Here is a 21052-nt window from a genome sequence, read left to right as displayed (position 1 = left end):
TTTGCCGATTCTCCTTATTTTTGCTTTGTAAAAAAAATCATGTCAATGCAGTATCTAAGCCACAAGAGCAGCACGCCTATTGAAAAGTCAGCATTCAGTGGGGGGAAAAGCTCTAGATTGTTTCCCTGCCACTGACTGGTTTATGTCTCATGACCTCCCTCTGACCACAGTGGACTGCCCTTTTTGTATTGTTTTGTGGGTAAAGGTGGAGTTGTGTTTTTGTCTGTTTGGTGTGGTCTGTTCATACTTAAATTCCACCTGTTCAGATTGTTTTTTAAGTGAAGTAAACTGACTTTAACCAGCTAACACACATTTCAAGCAGAAAGGGGCTCTAGAACAACCCTTGCTGGCAAGATTTATTTGTGATAGTGGTACAGCAGGCAGCAGGTTAAGTGAGTGTGGAGTAGAGAAATTGCAGTGTGTATTCATAGTGTGTGCAGGTGCGAGTGTGTATCTCTGGAACACATTTTGTATTGTTTGTGTACATGAGATAGAGAGATGCCTTACTTCTTTCCCTGTCTGGTTAACTTGGCGTCTGAATGTGCCGGACATACCGTCTAGCGTCCCGACCGCATTCCTGTCTAGCCACTTCCCAATTGTCCTCCTCCTCTTCCTCTGCCTTAGTTTAAGGTATGCATCTTGGACGACGAAGAAATTCTTTCTCAAAGGCAGAGCGGTTTTAATACCACAGAGGAAACACGCACGCACAAACGGCAATGTACACAGACCACAGACGCAACACACATGTACAAAAACATATGCTGAAGGTGGATGATGAGTCTTACAGTCTTTGGTGTATGTGTGTGCGTGTGTGTGTGTGTGTTTATGTGTGAGACATTGCCAACCTCGGTGTGTGTAATAAGCTGCTAACTGGAGGCTACTATGACACATCTTCGTCTCTCTCTGTCTCACACTTTGCCAGTCTCTCTGGAGCCTCTGTCTCAACACAGTTTCAGGTCCTGTCTTCTCTCTTAGGGGGTGATACCTCAGTCATTTTTTTCATTGTTGTTGTTTTTTTTTTTTAATCTCGCAGCTGTTGCTGGGTGACTAGTGACTAGATTTTATCGTGTTCTGTTGTCTTTGAGGGTTTGGCTTGATCAGAAACGGTGCTGTCAGATTAAAAGTGAAACTCCAGCTACATTTGTGTAGGCAGAGACACGCAAAGGCACAAATTCCTGGAAAGACAGTTGCCTGCGAGTCTACAGGAAGCAGGTGATTTTGGCATCAAAAGAGGATGCCACTCCATCCCCCCACCCACCACCGAAGCGGATGCGCGGGTGTGTGAAAGGTCATTGGCCAGAGAACGAGGTGACCTGGCAGTGTCCCGCTTCACTCAGTCAGGACAAGTCTAACCACTCTCTGTTTATGTGTGTGTATTTGTGTAATGAAAGTGCATGTTTGACCGAACAGGAAGTGAGGCAGACGGACATGTCTCTCACCCTGAACATCCTCCAGACTCTCTGTGTCCAGCCGCCTCCGCTGCACTGGCTGTGTGACTCATACTTTCCACATCCCAGTGGATGTTAGTGGAAGTCCAGCCAGGCAGCTTATAGTCACACATGCTTTTTAGAAAGATGGCTTGCCTCGGTGTGTTAGTCTAACCCCGACTGCAGACCCTTTTCCCAATGGCCCTTATTTACACACAGTGTCAATGTGCACATTTACAGGCGGTTCATAGTTTTACCGTAGAGCTCTGGGACCGCTAAAAGAGAAGAGACACAAACAAGGGAGCCTTCTGGAAGTTTTTTTTCCCCACCTTCTCCAATAGCTACTGGACCCATATCCTGTTAGGAGTGTTTGGTTTGAGAAGTTGCAGTTAAAAACTCCAGGACTTGCTCTCTATAAACGGCGCTTTGTGCCCCAAGGCACTGCTAGCTTGTCTACTGATCCCTGCTGTGTAAATAGAGTCTGCTAGACAGACGCCACCAACAGACAGCAAAAAAAACTGAAGCCTTATCTCAAGAGTTACTAAAGTATCTGACGGACAAAGTGTTCATTTTGACTTCAAGGGTGTGATGGACACTTGTACTTTCCACTGAGGCAAGATCATGTGTCATCATTTTGGGTGTGTTTTTTTAATCTCACAAGACAGAAAGTAACAGAAATTCCCACTGGTGATTGTAATTTTATTTATTTTGGCTGTGTGTCTACATGGCATGTCACCAGGCTGTGTATTACAAAACATCTGAATTACAAAACCCCCTGTTGTAGGTCGGCTTATATTTTAAGATGCAAAGATACACCACGGTAATTTTTATAGTCCTAAATGTAAACATTTTTTTACAACTTTGTGTGGTGTCGTTGGTTTGATTTACCAGAATCACAAACTTTTCTTAGTGTGAATTTCCAAATAAGAAAACATTATTACATGATATTTTAGACATATTCTTCCCACCCTAGCGAACATAACCCCATGGCAGAGCATAGCAAACATAGCTGTGTGTTTCTTGTTTGCCTCAGCCTTGTTTGTGGTGTTGTGCTGGCCCAGAGTCAGAAGTGTCAGACGGAGAGAACAGCCTTCCACTGTCTGTCTCGCTGGCCCGGCTGACACAGTGGCTGCGGCACAGACGGCAGACAGCTGCATCTCTCTGGCTTCCCCTTTTTGCTATTTGGAAACCAGTGACTTCATTACCGCAGACCAGTGCAGCTGCACTATCTTGCTGTCTCCAGGGCTGTCTGCTCTGTCTGTCTGTCTGCTTGTCAGTCATTCTCCTGGGCTATAACTAATTGGATTTTGGCGGGCATGCTAATCACTCACTGTGCTGCCTTTGCTATTGCTTCTTCTTTCCTCTACCTCTCCCGCTATCATGACGTCTATCTTCCATCTGCCTTCCTCTCTGGGGCTCTTGTCCTAACCCATCTTGAGTTATGGCCTTCAGTGTGCTCCTCACTCTGCCATCCTTTGCTCACCATTATCCCTTTTCTTGAACAAAGATGGTTCTGCTGTTGCCCACATGTGTCTGTAAACAGTCAATACCCCCTGGGCCCCAATCAGCGGACAGTAACAGAATAAGCAGCCAAATGACCCGATAAGTCGATCGTTACATAAGCAATAAGACCACTTGTGTGCGTCTGCCAGGCGGATGAGAGGAAAGCCAGTGGCTATTGATCGGGTCTCCGACCTTGATGGATGTGGCGAGTTGTTGGGTGACACGGACACTGAATAGAGGAGGCGATGGACCAAGAGGGAGGCAGGAGGAAACGGAAGAAGAGTGAAATGAGGAGACTGAGTTCCAGGGATTGCAGCTGGTGTTGCATAAGTTCCTGTCTGTGTTCAGACGTGCATCAGTTCCCAGAGTTAACCTCACCTCTACTTCTCCTGTCGCCTGCATTCATTTTTGCAACTCAGACAGGCTGCCAGACGGAAGTAGTGTCACGCAGACACAAAAGGGTATCTGTGGTCAGAAAACACACCACCCCTGCGGGCAGCACTTGAGCAAATGAGGTAAGGGCAGACAAGCGAAGTGAAGAAGATGAGAGGGTATGTTCAAGACAGGTGGGTGTACACTTTGGTCATATTCCATGAAGCAGGCTGTGACCACAGCCATTAGGTTGGGAACTTGGGCCCCAGCTCTTCTTTCCCTCGAGTTGAAAATTAACCTTTCCAAGACCTGAGCTGAACCACAAATCTGGCCTGGAACAGCCCTCTTGGTTGGCCAATCACATGCCGGCTAGCTCACATTTCCCCGGCTAACACACTCTCCTTTGCCCCCCACCCCACTACAGAACACCCATACACATATTTTTATGTCTGTTTGTGCATTTCCCAAAGAACAATTATTCACTTATACTGAATACACAGCAGCTCCTTTGAATGCCGGCTCAGAGTAACCTACAGTCTATCATGCCTGTATGTAGTTTGGTGTGGGAAGCTGTCTGTGTTCCCTGTGCACAACAGGCTGTGCCTTGGCCAGTGTTTGCTGCCTGTTGTAAAGGGCTAAAAGGGGCCCCGCAAGGTAGGAGGGGCTGAGCCGAGGGGCCTCTGGTATGTCACCATCAGGTCAGTGCCAGTATCACAGCTCCATAAGAGCGTTGCAGCCCACTGGAGGAATGCCAAAGTCATTACTTCTCAGGCTTTTTCTTAAAGAGATGAGAATCTAATCAAGTTTGGGAAATGGTCACAGGCCTCAGCCACGGTACAGTTCATCACTTAGGTTTGTTGTGCACCAACTCACAGCCTGTACTCCACATTCAGAAATGAACTATTGCTTGGCTGGTGGTAATTTCCCACCCCAGCTGCAGCTTGTTATGTTCGACTGTTTCCTCGACTTGGACTCATTTCCCACCTCACCACCAAAAGAGGAAGATAATGTGCGGCTGTAGGACTGATGTGAGCTTCACCACAGCAGCAGGCAGCAGAGATAGTTCGGTCCAGATACAGAGGAGCCTCTTGCCACGTCTGCCAACAGTCTCATAGACTAAACAAACTAGCTAAGCCACTCCCAGCCCAATGTCCTGTGGGCTTTAAAAAGAGCCCTGGACTGACAGCCTGTTTGCATGTTCACTGTGCTCTTGCTCTCCCCCCTCGGGGCGTCAGACCAGTTTGCTGCCTCTAAGGAAAATGAGAGCAGGAACAAGTGAAAGAGGGGCGACTATAATGGGCTACGAGTTCAAACAGGACCGTAAGAAGAGAAGGGGGCTTGGATCATAACACGTCTGACTAGCTTGCCCGGGTTGTTTTGCGTGAGACCGGAATAATGAGGAGCCTTGGTATTAATTAATCGATGTGTTGATGAGAAGATTAACTGTCCACTGTCTGGTCTCCCTGGGAGACAGTCAGACGAGCAGGGTGTGGGTGTGTGTGTGTGTTGGGGGCAGGGAGTCGGAGGCGAGGGAGGTATACTGTAAAAGGGTTGTGAGAGACTGCCAGCCTGTGCATGTTGTGTGCAAGCAGTGAGATCGCGTTTGCATTTGAAAGGCTCTTCTGTGCCGCCTTCCCGGTGGGAACAGTGATTAATGAAGATATAAATGGAGAGACCCGGAGACGGCGCTTTCCATAGGAGCACCATATACACAGCAGACACACCATATAGGCACTTAGACTACATCTCTTGTATTTTCTCCCACAGCCCCAGTCTCCCAGACAGGGAGATAAACATTGGATATCAAAGGCGTGTCATGAGTCCCGCTGGGCTGCCACCCGGCACATCCACAACACATTAAGCCCAACCACTACACTGATCAATTATGCATGTTGCAAACAGAGAAATCAGGGGGATACTAGTCCGCCTGTACGATTAAAGGAATCCCCATCTCTCCACTTTGCTGTTAATTTATTTGCGTGTTTGATAATGGCTTATCATTTCCATACGGAAGCGAGTCTGCTTGAGTGGTTTGTATAGGTGTTCACTTTTTTTGTCAGCCTCCACGTGCTTAATTACACACAACAATGGCTGCCAAGTTAAGTGCTGCTGTGGCCCTTGCTAGTTTGACCTTCAGCCTACGCACCATATGAAAGCAGATAGCTCAGCAAACCACTGTGTGATGCAAACTTGCCAAGCTTGGGTAGGTGATTACTTGCTCCGTAAGTCCCTTATTTTTCAGCCTCACCTTTGCTCCACTAACATCAAACGCCCTCCAACTGTTTCTTTCCCTTCCACTGCTGGCAGCTTCTATACCCTGTAAATCCTTATCTCACCAGGGGCCTGACTGATGTTGCTCAGGGCAAAGCTGTAAAGTTAGCAACTGGGAAACAGACCGCATTAGTGAAGGTGAAACAAGTGACGTTTTGTGGTTTGCCCAGCCTTCAATCTCTTTCTGCCTCTACCTTGACAAATGCTGATGTGTTTATCTCACCGCTATTCCCACCTGCAGTGATGCCACTCATGGGAATAATCTGTCTCTGTGATATTTCTTAACATACTGTCTTCTTTGCCTCATACCCCTCAGGGGGCCACGCCAACTCATCTAGATCCTGTAAATAGAGGACTGTTTCCCTCTGGTTCCTCAGCAGCCCCTGTGCACTTCCTTTACAGCGTAAACTAAGTAGTAGACAATCCTTGAGGTCATTGACCTCCAGATGCAATTAATTACAGCTTTCCTAAAACACATAATGTATCATTTTATTTGAGTATACTTCAGCTATGAAAGCTTAATTAAGGATTGCATGTGTTGAGACTGGTGAGTGCACTTCAGCATCTTTGCATGCTACTAGTCCTTCTTAACTGTCCCCAAGCAACAGAGTGGTGTGTTCCTGTGTGTGCAACTCTTGCTGCGCATGTGGCACTGATTCTCACTCTTTGCGTGCCCAGCTCTTTTTTTCCTGGCTTCGCCATTGCTCGTATTAAAACAGCCTTGCTGCTGGGGCAACTTGGCCTGCATCGAGCCTTATTGCCCTTGACTTTATCCTTTGAAGAGTGAGGCATTGCCTTGTGGTTTACAGTCTTGCTTCATTTTAAGTAGTTCCTATGACAAGTGCACTCTGTTATGCCAGACATTTTCTTTGTCATCACTATCAAAACTTACCGGCTGAGACACATCCTGATCCCAGATGAGGCCATATGTACAGTAGTTTGTTAGAAGTCTGACTCATGTTGAGGGAACAAACCTAGCCTCTGGCTGAATGATGGCAAATTTTGGCAAGGTTGGCTTTTCTGTCAGCCGCTTTCGGCAGACAAGGAGGCAGCCTTATTCTTTATTTTGTAGAGCAGAAGAGAATAAAAGATACTGTTGAAATTTTAAATTCAAAACTGAAAATTTTTGTGTCATCAAAGGCGAACGACAGGAAGCCAGACTGTGACTTGACCCTGACGTGTCCATATGATTACATCTCTTATTAGAGGGATGACACACACACAAATATACACAGTAGCACGGGATGCTGTGCAGATGACACAGTCCGCAGTCCATGATTAAAGGAAGTCAAAGGGTCAAACACAGCCAGAAACACACACACACACACACACACAAGAGCACAACCACCATCAGCAACTTCCTCTCGTCACCACGCCAACCCTATCCTGCAGCGTGAGTCACGGTGCCCCATCAGTGCTGCGGTCTGCTCTCCACTCATCAGCGTCATGGTGGAGCCAGGACAGAGATTTATCACCGTCCTGGTCTCTCACACAGTCTGTTTGATCTACGCCCAGGTGTGTTCACTTAGAGCTCTGACTCAACCCTAATGACATTTACCAAACCCAACTGTGCTTTTCTTGGGCTGTTGTCATGCCTGCCTCAGACAGTGACTGTCTCAATGAAGGAAGTCTGGTGAACAAGTGTGTGTGGACTGCGGGTTCACCTGTCATATGTTTTGGTGCATTAATATCAGTACAGCGAGGGTGGAAATAAATAACCACCTCCAGCCAAATGCTGGTTGATCTCTGTGTGCAGGTTTTGAAGTTCTTTTCTTTAATAATTCAGATTTTGTCAGATTAATAGTGAATGTATCTAGTAAATTTTGTAGTCCACAAGCCATTGTGAAAGTAGAGAGAATTGTCAGAGACTTGTTTTGAAAACCAGAGCTTGTAACGGAGAAAGAGAGAGAGAAAGTCACGGTAGCTGATGGATTTGCATTACAGTAGATGTGTGTGTTTGTGTGTGGGAGAGACAGTCGAGCCCGAGGGGCTTGGACAGCAAAGCCAAGCTGCCCATGCAGAGACGAGCAGTAGAGGCTTCAAACAAGCTCCTGCATGTAATATGGATGAGACCGGAGCTCCCTGCAGAACAGTCAGAGGACCCAGGGTCTGTTTGGATTTAACTGTCTCTCTTTCCATGTATATGTGATAGATTTTACCCTGCGGGGCGTTTTGGCCAGGTGGAGCTTTCTGTGACTATATCATGGGTCAGCCCCCCAGCCGTTACCCTCTCTCTCTCTATTTCTTCAACCTTCCCTCCTTCTTTCTCCATCCTCTCCTCCCCCCTTTGACTTAGTTGCAGACAGCGACGACCAACCAAGCATTGACATTTACTGCAGTATTCCACATTATAGCAGAGCGGCCTCCTGTGCTGAGAAAGAAGTAAACAAACCGCCGATCGATATACGGCCGCGTACTAGGGCCAGTACAGGCGGGTTTCAGTCACTAGTTTTGAAATAGAAATCAGGTCAAATTATGATGAGGTTATTGTTGCTGGGTGATAAAACATCCATTTAGCTACTGAATGGCTGTTAGAGGCAGGCTTCAGCATGTATTTTAAGGTATTTCAGTGAATGCTGTGTAATTTATTGCAAAGACAGAGGGTTGAGCAGTGTCTCCATTTTGTGTTTTCTCTCTGTAGTGATAGCAGTGCATTGCTGGCTTGCTGACAGCCTCTCTCGGTTTTCAGTCTGCTTAGCAACGCTCATCCTCTCTGCAGCTCTCTCACTCCCCTCTGTCTCCAAGCACTCTGAGTTGTTTCATCCAGTCGAATAGTAAGCCGAGTTCCCTTATATAGAAAACCAGGCAGCTGATCTGTGTTTTTGGTGGTGGTGGTAGTGTGTGTGTGTGCGTGTTCCTCTCCCTAATTGCAGATTTGAACCAGTAACCTACCTCCAAACAGTGTCCCATGGCAACCAGCCTCTCTAGAGACTTTCTCTTTCGTTTTTAGAGGTGGTAAAGCGTGCGCGCGCGCGCACACACACACACACACACACACACACACACACACACACACACACACACACATCGGCCCAGATGAAGCTCAAATGATGAGTACAGTCATCTATAGACAAGACAAGAGCCCACTGGCCTCATTCTCAGTTGATGTGTCCTCCTGGGAGGATGAAGTGTGTCTTGCTTGTGTCTGTGTGCCTATTTGTGCACGACAGTTGTGCTTGCAGTAAACTACGTCATCCTCCTCGTCCTCCTACACTGCTGTTTGGTGGAGCAATTGTTTGATGGGATGTCTGTTTACTTGCATGAGCATCTGTGTGCGTGTGTGTGTGTCTCCTGGCCTGGTTGACTCACATAGGTGAGCCCCGACAGCTTTGGTAATTAACGCTCTGGCGGACACTGGGGAAGGAAAGTGGAGCACACGCACACACTGAGCTGCTGTGCTTGAGACCGTAAGCTGCGCATGTATATGCAGCTAGTATGCTCTCTTGCGCATGGATGATTTTTAAATGCCCTTCACTGACTGAAGCACATTTCCTTGTTCATATGTGTGCATGTAGATGAACATCAGTGGCCACATTTTGATACAGGACTGTAATGTGTCAAGTCAGACCTAATGACATAAAGTGGGGGAGGTTGCGGTGGATATGTGGATTTTAAGAGTCACAATCATGCCTTATAAATATTGCTTTGAATGTGAAATGACTTAGCAACGAAAAAAATACCGTTTTATTCCTGGAATGAGATTAGAAGGATAAACAGGAAATTCAGATATCATCAGTCACCTAACCCGCATGCTGTCTCTCACATGGCTGTATTGTGTCTGCTTTCTCATAAAGCTGCATAATAATGGTTGAAGTGATCTGATGCTCCATCTGCTCATGACTATTAATCATAGTTCTGGAGGATGATGATTTCAAGAGTGACATAATGTAGTTGTACTTCTTCCCTCTGATGCAATGTCTAGACCGTTTACAGTTGCAACATGCATTTGAGTAACGTTTCGTCTACTGGGGCTACAACAAACCATTACGTCTGGCGGTACTGATTAATCAATCACATATGTAGCATCACACATTTCTATGTGAATTTACCAAAGTTCAAAGTGATGTGTTAAACACGCTTATTTTGTCTGACAGTCAAAAAAAAAAAAGATTATCATGATGAGGTATTTCTAGTTGATAAATGACTTCAATGAGTAATGATCAAAGTTGTCATTAGTTTTCTGTCAACCAGCTAATCAATCAGCATCATTACCCTGATGATTACAGCAACGAGGGTGCCTCATATCTCTCAACCATGTGGCCACATTTGCATTTTTATACAATGTTGGACAGCTGAGTGAAAATAACTTTGCTGGGCAAACTATGGAAAATTGAAATATGAATTATTTGTATAGTGCTTCTTTAAAAATTATTATTTTATCCATTTATGGTGCAAAAATATCAAAGACCTCACAGGTTCCAGCTTCTCAAATATGAATATGTGATGCTTTTTAATGGTAGGTTGAATATTTTTGGGGTTCGGACTGTTGGTCGGACAAAACAAGATATCTGGAGACAACATACTGAGCTTTAGGATTTTTTTTTCTCCATTTTCTGACTTTTCATAGACCAAACAATTAATCAGTCTGTCCGTAAAATGATTGGCATATGAATTGACAATGAAAATAATAGCCAGTTGCAGCCGTAGTACCTTTCACTACTTTAATATATACTGTGTGTGACGTGGGGGCGGGGGTTACCTTGGCCTGCCTAGTGTATTCCAGTCAGACAATTTGTCCATTCATGAGGTAACGTTATTACAACCCTCCTCATGTACTGCTGTGAATATAGACTGGAAGCCGCCACCTGGGATTTCACTGTGAAACATGAGAAACGGAGGAGGGAGAGGGAAGGTGGGAGAGAGGAAGGGAGATGAATAGAAAAATTGATCCAGAGAGCTTAAAGAGACTTCTTTTTTCTGTGAAGGATCGTAGAGAAATAGCTGTTTTTCAAATTTAACTCCTGTCTGTGGTAAAGCAGTAGGTGGACAGTAGATTCCTCACAATCACTTTTCATAACTTCATTTTTTTTCCCATAGACTCCCATTAACTGTCTGTCCATAGGGTCCCATTGGATGTGGTCTATCAAGGCTGTGGTGTGTGGATTGTAAAATGGCTGACTGTAGCTGTGGAGGAAGGAGTTCAACACGTTGGCAGGGAGGAGAAAGGCTGTGTGTTTGACGTGCGTGTGATGACTGTCTAGACAGAGTGCCCATGTGGCGCAAAAATGTGCCCGAGGCCCAAAGCCAAAGCAAGTCGGGAATGAACCTGTCCTTATCTGCCTCTGTGTGTGTGTGTGTGTGTGTGTGTGTGTGTGTGTGTGTGTGTGCGCGCGCGCGCGTGCGTGCGTGTGTGTGTGTGACTCTGGCATGACTAGTCTGGCTGATGCTTATCAGTGTGCTTGTCTGGCTCTGTTCTTTCTCTTTGTGTTTGGAAAGCGGGAGGAACAGGTGTGTGTATGTGTGTCTGGGGGGAAGGCACAAACAGACAGACAGTCACATGGTGTCTGTTTGTCTCCTCATCTGTCTTGGCTGTCTGCCTGTCCTTTTTTTTTCTTTTCCTGTTTTGCTCTGCCACCTGTTTGTCTAACCGTCCACCTGTCAGACCTGTCCTCATCTGTGCCCTTGCTCTGTTTTATTACCACTTTATCTCTTTCTCCAAGGCTGAAGTGAAAGAAAAATACATTGAGTAACCTTCTCAACATATACAGTAAGAGATACGGTCCTTTTCTTCCTTTGAGCGTTACGTGAAAGGGTCATCACTTTGAACAGCACAAGACATGAAAAGATTAGTGCTGGCACTTGACTTGAAGTGATTGAAAAATAAATGCAGTCACTGCATGTTCAAATATACTTGACTTTCTGTTACCACTATACCAAAAGACTTCAGCATTCACAGTAGATAAGGCGTCAAGAACTAAACATGTAGACCCAGTCATCTCATTTCACAGTGCTGAGTTAATTAGACAGCCTTCACCAAAAAAAGTGTATTCCTTTAAATGCCCCACTTTGCTGCCTGGTTCCCTTGTGGGCTGTTATTGATTTGGCTGCTGAAACAAAGTGTGGCTCCCAGTCCATGGATAAATGGCTTATTGGATTAAGACCTTCATATAAAGGCCTCTAGTGTGTGTGTGTGTGTGTGTGTGTGTGTGTGTGTGAGTGTGTGAGAGAGTGTATGGAGGGGGCAGATGGGACCACCAGAGTACTGGTTTCCAGCACAACACATATGAAACTAGACTCCAAAGACAGATGCACCTTTATTTTACTTTGAGGATAAAGGGACATTAGATGAGACCTAAATGAGTTTCTGCCACACACACTCAGGCAGGCGCAACGCTTCAGTATCTTGTTGTTGCATGGTTCGGGCCAGGAAGTATATATATCTACGTATCTGTAGCTTAATCTTTGACACAGTTGACGACTGCAGCAGAACAGGATGTGGTCTAGAAACAGACAGGGCGTGACTGACTGTCTGTGTACGTGTGTGTTCCTCCTTTCCTCCCTCACTGTCTGAGGCCGAATGAAAAGGCACCCAAATAAAGGCTGTTTACTTCCTCCTGAGAGAGGAAAAAGGAGAATGAGCTGCATTACTCCGTCCTCCTCTGCTGCCTGCCGCCATCCTTTACCCCCCCTCCCCTTCCCTCCTTCTGAATGCCAGGCTCATGAATGGCTCAGAGGGGGGAGGAGGGAAGAGGAAACGGGAGGGTGGGTGGCACAGTTATGTTTTTTTGAGCCCCTCTGTTTCTGTCCCATGAGCAACACTGTGGCGCTCGCCTGGGGTTTGTTTCAGTTTTCATACACGATCACTGATGCCCGCGTTTCAACAGATGTGAAGACAATCGGGCCCAACAGTGTTTATGTTTTAGGGCACAAAAAGGGATTTAAATAGATTTTAATAGCACACACACATCCTCACATGCACACGAGGCCTGCTGCTCTGAGATGAAAGGTCAGACCAAGGCGTGCACACTTTTATTATGCCCTAGATAAGATTTTCCATTCGGCTTGTTGGGACGGGTTGTGTTTCTGTGTTACATCCTGTGAGTTTTACAGTCAAATCATTCAAGTAGTCTCATCTACGAAGAATTGATCATGCTACCATCCGGCAGATTACATTTCACTGTTTACCTTTGTCTATAAAATATCATAAAATAATGATCACAACTTTCCAGAGCCCGAGGTGACATCTTTATATATCTTGTTTTGTACAACTAACAGTCCAAACTCCAAAAATATTCAGTTAAGAGTGAGACAGAGGGAGAAAAGCAGTTTACTGTACTTAACTATATTTGCTTCACAACAGACACAAACAATGAATAGATGATCAAAATAGAAGTCTCTCTATAAATTGCTGAAATGTCTAAAAAGTTCTCAGACTTCTCAGCATCGTTTAATCCTTCGAATGAAGTAATAACGCACCTCAATTTGAATTTAATTTATGGATGGCTTGCTACAGAAGAGTGACATGTCCAGCATATGATTTGATAGAGAATGTAAGGAATGTTGTCTTTCCCTTTCTCCTAAATTTTTCAAAGTAAGAGTCGATTTGCTTCATGCAATATGCATCACTGTAGTGTATAGTGTGTGGGGGATGTGTTTTATTATGCATGTATGGAGACAGCATGTGTATTTATAGCCTATAACTGTGTGTGTGTCCGTGTGTGTGTGTTTGTATGCACTGAGACGGCAGTCATCTGGACTGGCCATGTGACGGAAGTGGGGAGGAGGAAAGCTTGACCTCGGACTTGTTTGCACTCTGTGTGCGTTCATGTTCCTTAGATATGAAACATCCCAATGACACCAAGAGTAGAAATGAAACCAGATTCCTCTTGTTGTCTACAAGTACAAGCAGAGACTGCCAGCTGAAAAAGACTTCTATCCTCCACAGTCTTCTACTACACAGAAATTGGGTGTCTGTCAACTTTTCGTGGAGCTGAAAGCCTTCATCCCAATCAGAAATCAGCTCTTCATGAGTGATGCCATGGTGCTTTCACTAGCGCAGCCAATTATGAAATCTAATGCTCTGAGCAGAGTTTCATATCTAGTTTAAAAAATTGGGGAAAAAAATGTAATTGCATGGGGCATAAGCTTAAAATGACACTGCATGTCAGCCTCCATTTCAGATGTCCCTTTGCAGTGGATTTTCAGCTAAAAAGAAAACAGAGGCAACAAGTGTTCCTGGTGTAAATGAGACGTTAGTGCTCTGCAGTAGGAAGCACAGATGGAGCTCGCGGTGGAAATACACAGCCACTGCTGAAGTGCATTTACTCTCCGCTTGCATTCGCCAGACTGTGTATGGTAATGTTACAGTCATGGATGTCTGTGTAGTAGAGTGGTGCTTGTTATTGTTGGATTTAACAGCACTCAGGCTACACAGACGCATGCAGAAAAAACACTTTCTGCTCCATTAATGCGTCTGCTGTAGAAACGTCACGTGTTCTAATGGTGGCTCTGAAAATGGGTCATTGTAAAAGTTCACATGGCCGTGTGTGTCTAGAGCAGCATGTTTCATCTAGCTGTAAAGTGGTGGGATGAACTGTGTGTGTGTGTGTGTTGATGCAGCGGCAGGCAGACTGCTGGTGATTAGGAACAACAGGGCAGAGTTCAGCTGAGCGAGTGTGTGGAATGCTAATCCACATTGTCATAAGGCGAGCTTCAGCTTGACAAAGGGCTGGAGACATGGGGGGGTTAGGGGCTGTTTGTGTGTGTACATGAGTGTGTTTGTGTGTCTCAGCAGCAGATAAGAGAGGTGCTTCATTATTGTAGATTAGGTGGTAGCAGTGTGGTGTGTGTGTAATAAAACAGGGCAGGGGGGGTGGAAGGGACAAGAGAGATGGGCAACGGGGAAAAAAAACAGCTCGGTTGAAATGTGCAAACGTTTGCACCCGCACACATTCATTAAGGAATAGAGCAGCCAGAATAATTAGTGTGTGTGAGGGTGTGTGTGTGTGTGTGTGTGTGTGTGTGTGTGTGTGTGTGTGTGTGGGCAATGGGCGTAAAGCTGTCAACTGTCAGGTAAGCAGGAAATACAGGGAGAGACAGGCAACCATTAGTGGAACACACACATATACTATGTATGTTCTATATGTGGATAAACATGCACACACAAGCATGTACTCGCATTTGTGGGGGGTTTTTTCACGCACACACACACACACACACACTCACACACACAGACTTACCTTTTAATGAGCTGTCAGTTGTCTCATCAGCAGAGCATCTGCTGTCGTCGGGGTCAAGCAGATGAAAGACCTCTGGATGACCTGGTGTTAATGTCAGTTTGGCCTCATGCTCTCTCCCTCTGTGTTTGTCTCACACACACATGCATACGCACACTTGTGCGGGGGGGGGGGGGGATGACAGGTTTTAGTTTAGGGGTATGTAGTAGCGAGTGCCATCAACACACACACATTCAGACAACCTTGATATTATAGGGAATCAAGCTGGCGACGACCTAGCACGCCTCCACACCACTGCAGTGGGTTTATTGTTGCTTCTGTCAATTCTACTCCCTCCCACCACCCCTTCCCTCTATCTCTACCCAGTCCCATCATCCCACTCCCTCTCCTCCCTCCCTCCTTTTCAATGCTGCAGTGCTGCCTTCTGGAGGCAAAAAAACCCCCCAAAAAAACAGAGGAAACAGAGGAAAAAGCACCAACCACAAGCGCTCGTAAATGGACGAGCCCCCCTCTGTATACACACACAGAGGCACACCTGGCTAAGCATATGGCGCCAGCCTATTACATTTGCATGCACATGCTCATTCATCCATGCCCTTGTAAATAAGGGACTATCCCGTACATACAGTGCACAGATACGAACCAGGAGCAGTAGTGGCTGTTTCCTGTTACTGTTGTCAGTGACTGTTTACAATAAGAGGTAACCAGGACATGTTTAGCTCAACTTACCTTAGCTTAGCTTAGCTCAGGTTAGCATAAATACTGAAGGCAGAGGAAAACAGCAAGCTGGGCTCTGTCCAAAGCTCATCAGTGCATCACCTATAAAACAGACATACAAGGAGAGACTAAAGAGCACAGCTGCAAGTGTTCATTATTTTCATTTACAGATTTTTTTTCTTATTTTTTGAGATTAGTTGATTTATTGTTGAGCCTCTTAAAATGTCACAGAATTGTGAAAATGCCTGGTGATAATTTTCCGCAGTATAAGGCAGAGACAGAAAATGGAGAAGAGCTCAGATCCTCACATTAAAGTACCAGTGAATATTTGGTATTTTTGCTTCATAAATGACTGTTTTGACTTTGTGTGTGTGTGAAGTTGTTATCTGCATGCACTGGTTTGCAAACAAGGCAGTGAGACAGAAAGTCTGAAATTCGATTATTTAATAAACAGTATGAAAATTGCGAAATAAAAAATCTATTATGAGATATAACAAGTAAATAATTGTTATTCCTGAAATCTAAGCTGTTGCATAAAGCTGCTGCTGCTGCTAGGCTGGTAGCTAATATGAATGGTAGGTGGCTAATACCTGGCTGTCACAGTAATTTTGCCGTATTGTTCACAGGCTGTTTAGCTCTGGTAATGACAGTGCCGATGCTGTGCAAAGTAAAATCCTTTTGTCCAGCTGATGAAAGGCTGGTTGTTTATTATTCAGTGTCCTACTCTAAATGTGTGTGTGTGTGTGTGTGTGTGTGTGTGTGTGTGTGTGTGTGTGTGTGTGTGTGTCCATTCTGTGGTAAACGTTTATAGATAGCTTTAAGAGGCTAGTAAGTCAATTATTGATGCTTTCTACAACCTCTATCTCTTTCTTCCTTCCTCCTGCTTTTGCACTTCTCTCCCTGCTGGATTCTCTCTTTTCCTGTTTCTCCTACTCCTCCTACCCTTTCTCCTCTCTTACACCTCCCTTCTCCGTCTCGCTGTCTGTTGCTGTGGGCTACCTAGTGGTTCATATTGCGATGCTGGAAAGTCTTCTGGCGCCTGTGCTACCTGTCAGTTTGGTCGAAAATGTGTGTGTGAACTGCAGGCAGCCTGTGTGTAGTGTCAGGCCTGTCTGCTGCAGATAAGCATCAACTCCATCAGCTTGTGGCCTCTCGCTGAGCGTGTCCTGGATTTGCTCAAAAAACACACACACAGACACACATACAATCACACACACACACACAACTAGAGGCAGCGCCAGCAGTATTTACTGAACACACATGGCTCAGAGGGTATGAAGCTGACACAATGAATCATAAACATTCAACACACAAATATGTCTTCACATTGAGAGAAAGGCTGACTCCAACCGTGTTGCATGTATACCAATGAATCACACGCACAGAGGCTCATAATGACAGGCCATGCCGTAGCCATGTTGACTATCATCTTGTTTTATTCATAGGCCCTCCTCAGTGGGCTCATTCAGCCTCTACTCTTATCCATTTTCCTGCTGCCTTCGTTTTCTCCGGCACTGTATCACGGCAGACTCAGGCCATAGCTCACTTGTGCCGCTCACTTTTAATGCCATTCGTCTCCATTTTCTAGCTCTTGGATGTCATTTGTCTCTATTTCCTATCGTTTAAATGCCATTTGTCTCCATCTTTCCCCCACTGTGACTGTGGATATGATTTTTTTTTCTCATTTACTTCATCTTTCTCTCACGCTCCCTGAAAGAGCCCCTGCATCATTTTAATTGTTCAGAGTATTCTACCAGATATAATCTATGTAGCACTCTTTCTCTGGGTTATGTTGAATCTTGGTTTTGTTTTAACCAAACTTTGTTTCTCTGTGTGTTTCAGAAGGCAGTGGAGGAGGAGGAGAGCCAGGTGAGGAAACCCTCAGCAGATCTCTGTTCCCCCAGCAGCAAGTTGGCCGATGCCGACCCAGCAAGAAAGGTTAGTCGCTGGTTCCCTCCCTGCATCCATCCGCCCGTCCCACCATCACCTCCCACTGCTCCGGCATCCCCTCTGCTCTTCCCCCTCCCCCTCCTGTACACACAGGTCAGCTCTCAGGGTCGCCACCCCCACCCTCACTCTGACTGACAGACACACCCCCTGCTCACCCATTCATAGCGGCACGCTTCTCCTCTCTGACCTGTCAGGAAATACACTCATACAGCGGCTGAAAGGCTTTGCTTCTTCACCTCCCCCTACCGCGACACACGCACTAACTTCACATGCATACACATGGAAGAAGCTCTTTATCATGATTATCTTTTTTCTCCAACATGTGCACGCGCACACACACACACACACACACACACACACACACACACACACACACTCTCAGCTGATGCCTGATGGATGATCCCTCAACCACATGTATGCATGCATATATTAGCTTTATTAGATTATAGCTCCAGGAGCGCCATGTGCAGTACATCACATTCCCTTCTCCTCCTGCTGCTTCTCCCCATGTATTCGTGTGTATGCATGTGTGCGTGCGTGGACATGCACCTGATCGCTGTTGTGATAATTCATCTATTCAGCTGCAAGATCGCATGCAAAGATCAATAAATCTGGATGGAAGATGCCATTCTGTTCCTTTGTAACTGTAACACAATAGCTTAAAAGACAATGTTGCCGGGATGAGTGAAATTTATGTCTGTGTGTGTTTTGTTTTTCCCAGGGGAAAACATCTCCACCTACTCTGGTGTTCAATCGTCTTTTCTCTGATATCAAGGAGGAGCCAGGACACCCCACCCTGGTCCATCCCAGGTACTACATCTTATTAACTTGGATAAAGCAACACTAACACACTGTTTAAGGGTTGCAACTAAGAGTTATTTTCATCTATAGGTTGGACTTTTTAGCCATTACATGTTCTCGGAGTCTAAGATGACACTTTCAAATGTCTTGTTCTGTCTGACAAACAGTCCACAACCAATTTACAAACATAAGATAGAGAAAGGCGGCAAAATTTTAGAAGCTGAAACCAGAAAATATTTGGCATTTTTGCGTCATGACTAAAACTGATTATCAAAATTGTAGCATATTCATTTCACGTTGACTAGTGTTGCCAAAAATATGGATTCATTGATACATTCTGAATATTTGAAATGGTTTCAATACTAATCTTTTTCCGCAGTATCGCTACAGCGGCATCAGATGTACTCTCTTGCTGTCTCCCATTGTTAATGTTTAATACAGTCATTCTGCTGCTCTCTGCTACTAACAAAGAGAAGACAAGCCATTGTTGTCATGTTGTAAACTTGTTATAATTATTTTTTAATAAAGAAAAATATTGTATGCGCTATATGTCATATTTTCCCTGCAGTGTGGAACATGGTATTGAAGTATTGATATTTGTCAAGGTATTGTTTCGAAGGTGGAAATCAAAGTATCGTGACAACAATACAATTGATTAACTGACTGCTCGTTGAAGCTAAAAGTGTTAAATTTTTGAAGAAATATGATTTCTTAACAGACCAAAGTTTTTTAAATTTGTTGTCTAAAGTTGGCTAAGTCAAGTGCTAATTGCTTTGCTGCTCTATAGAACTTTTAAAGCACCAGTTGTGTTTTGGGGGATGGGGTAGACTGTGCTTAAAAAAGCATCTATCAATACTTGAAGCAGTTCCAGTTGGCCTGGTGTTATCTTAACAGGCCTGCTAACTCTGTGCCAGATACTTTATGTGTGTGTTTTTGCCCCTCTGTAAAGTTAAGTTTCAGTTTGACATCAGTAAATGAAATTCCCATCCCTAATTTCCCTAATTGGTGCTGCACTCCATCTTCTGCGTCCTCTTTCCCTCATCACATGTACCACTCCTCTCCCTCCCTCCCTCCCTCATTTCCTCTCTTCTGGTTTCTTCTGTTTCTCCCTCCATCACTCCCCAGAGCACACCAGCCTGTGTTTTGATATGGCGCTCACACAGTAATCCGACCCAGATTAAAAACTGGAATTAGATGGTTTACGGCGCCACAGCGACATGTGACTGCCCTGACATTCTGACTGTGTTGAGACTCGCAGACGTCAGGCCAGACAAATTGGCAGTATTAGAGTTCTGGTCACTTACCAGCATCACATGACTGCTACACTCTCAAACCAGTCAGGACCAGTTTGGAGCATGTCTTTTGCATTGCAGCGTTACTAATAATGCAAGCGTCGCGCTAGACATCCGCAGCACTTAACGTCGTATTTGGGTTACTACCAGCATCCATTAGCAGTACACTTGTCAAACACAAGCCAGGCTTACATTATTCAATCACATCTTTCATGTGAAGGAGTTTCGGATTCTCATTCAGGCGAGCAGGCAGTGCTTCGTTTCCGTCCAGAGGAGAGGAGGCAAGGCTCAGTTGGTAGTGCCGTAGTTTTATAGGCAGAACCCCACTGAGCTGTCATGCTTAACCTAGTTCACATCTCCAGCTCCAGCACTGTCTGGAGGGGACTGCTGGTGGGGGAGGGGTCCAAAGCCCCTCTCCTCTCCTCTCCTCTCCTCTCCTCTCCTCTCCTCTCCTCTCCTCTCCTCTCCATCTGCTTCTCTATCTCTCTGTTTCTTTCTACTCCTCTGTCTCCTCCCTCCCTCCCTCCCTCCCTCCCTTCCCACCATGCAGCCAGGAATAGACAGATAGTGTTGGCTCAGTGGCTTCAGTGCATCTCCAGGCACTATCTCTCTCTCAGTTGTACCCACTACCTGGACATTTGTGATAAGCCGAGAGGTCTGTTTAGGCTGAGGTCCTGTAAACACATGATAAGAAGTATCCATATTCACGCTGCGTTTTCAGCTCTTCAGATGGCGCAGTTACTGTAGGCTCAAACAGCCACCAAACGACTTTTGGACTATTATTCTAAATCAGCCCCCTTTTTATTGCTGTAGAGGTTAAAGGCCCACATGAGCTCTTGCAGGTGTATATGTTGCTTTATGTGTATCAGCACTGCAAAGTCCATCATTTGTAACACTTTATGAGGTTTACTGGAAAGACAGAAGTATGTGAAAGGTGACGCTGCTACTTTTATGACTAGAATAATAAAAACAAAGACAAAACTGCTTGATTTGATATGTACATAATTAGGAGCTTGCCTCACCTTTGTGTCATAGAGGAAAACCTGAAGTAAAATGACTATTTTAATTACTGTTATATGTTCAGTTTTTGTGTCAGGGTTAACATTATATGTATGTTAAATGTCTTCCCTCTGTCTTTGCCTCTCTTCTAGTTACTACCTGTACACATACGATAAGATGGTGGCTCCCAACGTGTCTCTGCGAAGGGAGGCGGAGATGAGCCCGGAGATGTTCGGAGCGCTGCTCAAACAGCACTACAGCCGCAGAGTGCTGGGCCACGACGAGCCACCCATGGGTCAGTAACGATGCACACATTAAAATGCCCAGTGTTGACTTGCATTACAAATGAAAGGACATTTATTGAATGTACACACATGCTAGACCAACCCAGAAATTGGATTTGGATTACAAACACATTCATCGAAATCTTTTTTTTTTTTTGCTAAACCAAAGCAAGCAGAACTTTATTTATATTGCACATTTTATTCCAATGTAATCTGGCTTCAAGTATTTAAGGAACAACAACCATGAAAACTAAAATCTA

At 45.1% G+C, this 21052-nt stretch overlaps 1 protein-coding gene across 1 annotated transcript in view; it reads left to right on the top strand.

The window, feature by feature from the left end:
• Window positions 1–21052, top strand: part of skila (SKI-like proto-oncogene a) — a 35212-nt gene that overhangs the window by 4225 nt on the left and 9935 nt on the right. The window contains exons 3-5 of the mRNA XM_049597814.1: window positions 17309–17404; window positions 18138–18226; window positions 20661–20803. Of these exons, the coding sequence (XP_049453771.1) occupies window positions 17309–17404; window positions 18138–18226; window positions 20661–20803 (328 nt within the window). The remainder of the gene's footprint in view (window positions 1–17308; window positions 17405–18137; window positions 18227–20660; window positions 20804–21052) is intronic.

Source organism: Epinephelus fuscoguttatus, linkage group LG15, assembly GCF_011397635.1.
Source record: "Epinephelus fuscoguttatus linkage group LG15, E.fuscoguttatus.final_Chr_v1".
Lineage (NCBI taxonomy): Eukaryota > Metazoa > Chordata > Actinopteri > Perciformes > Serranidae > Epinephelus > Epinephelus fuscoguttatus.
This window is presented reverse-complemented; position numbering and strand designations above follow the sequence as displayed.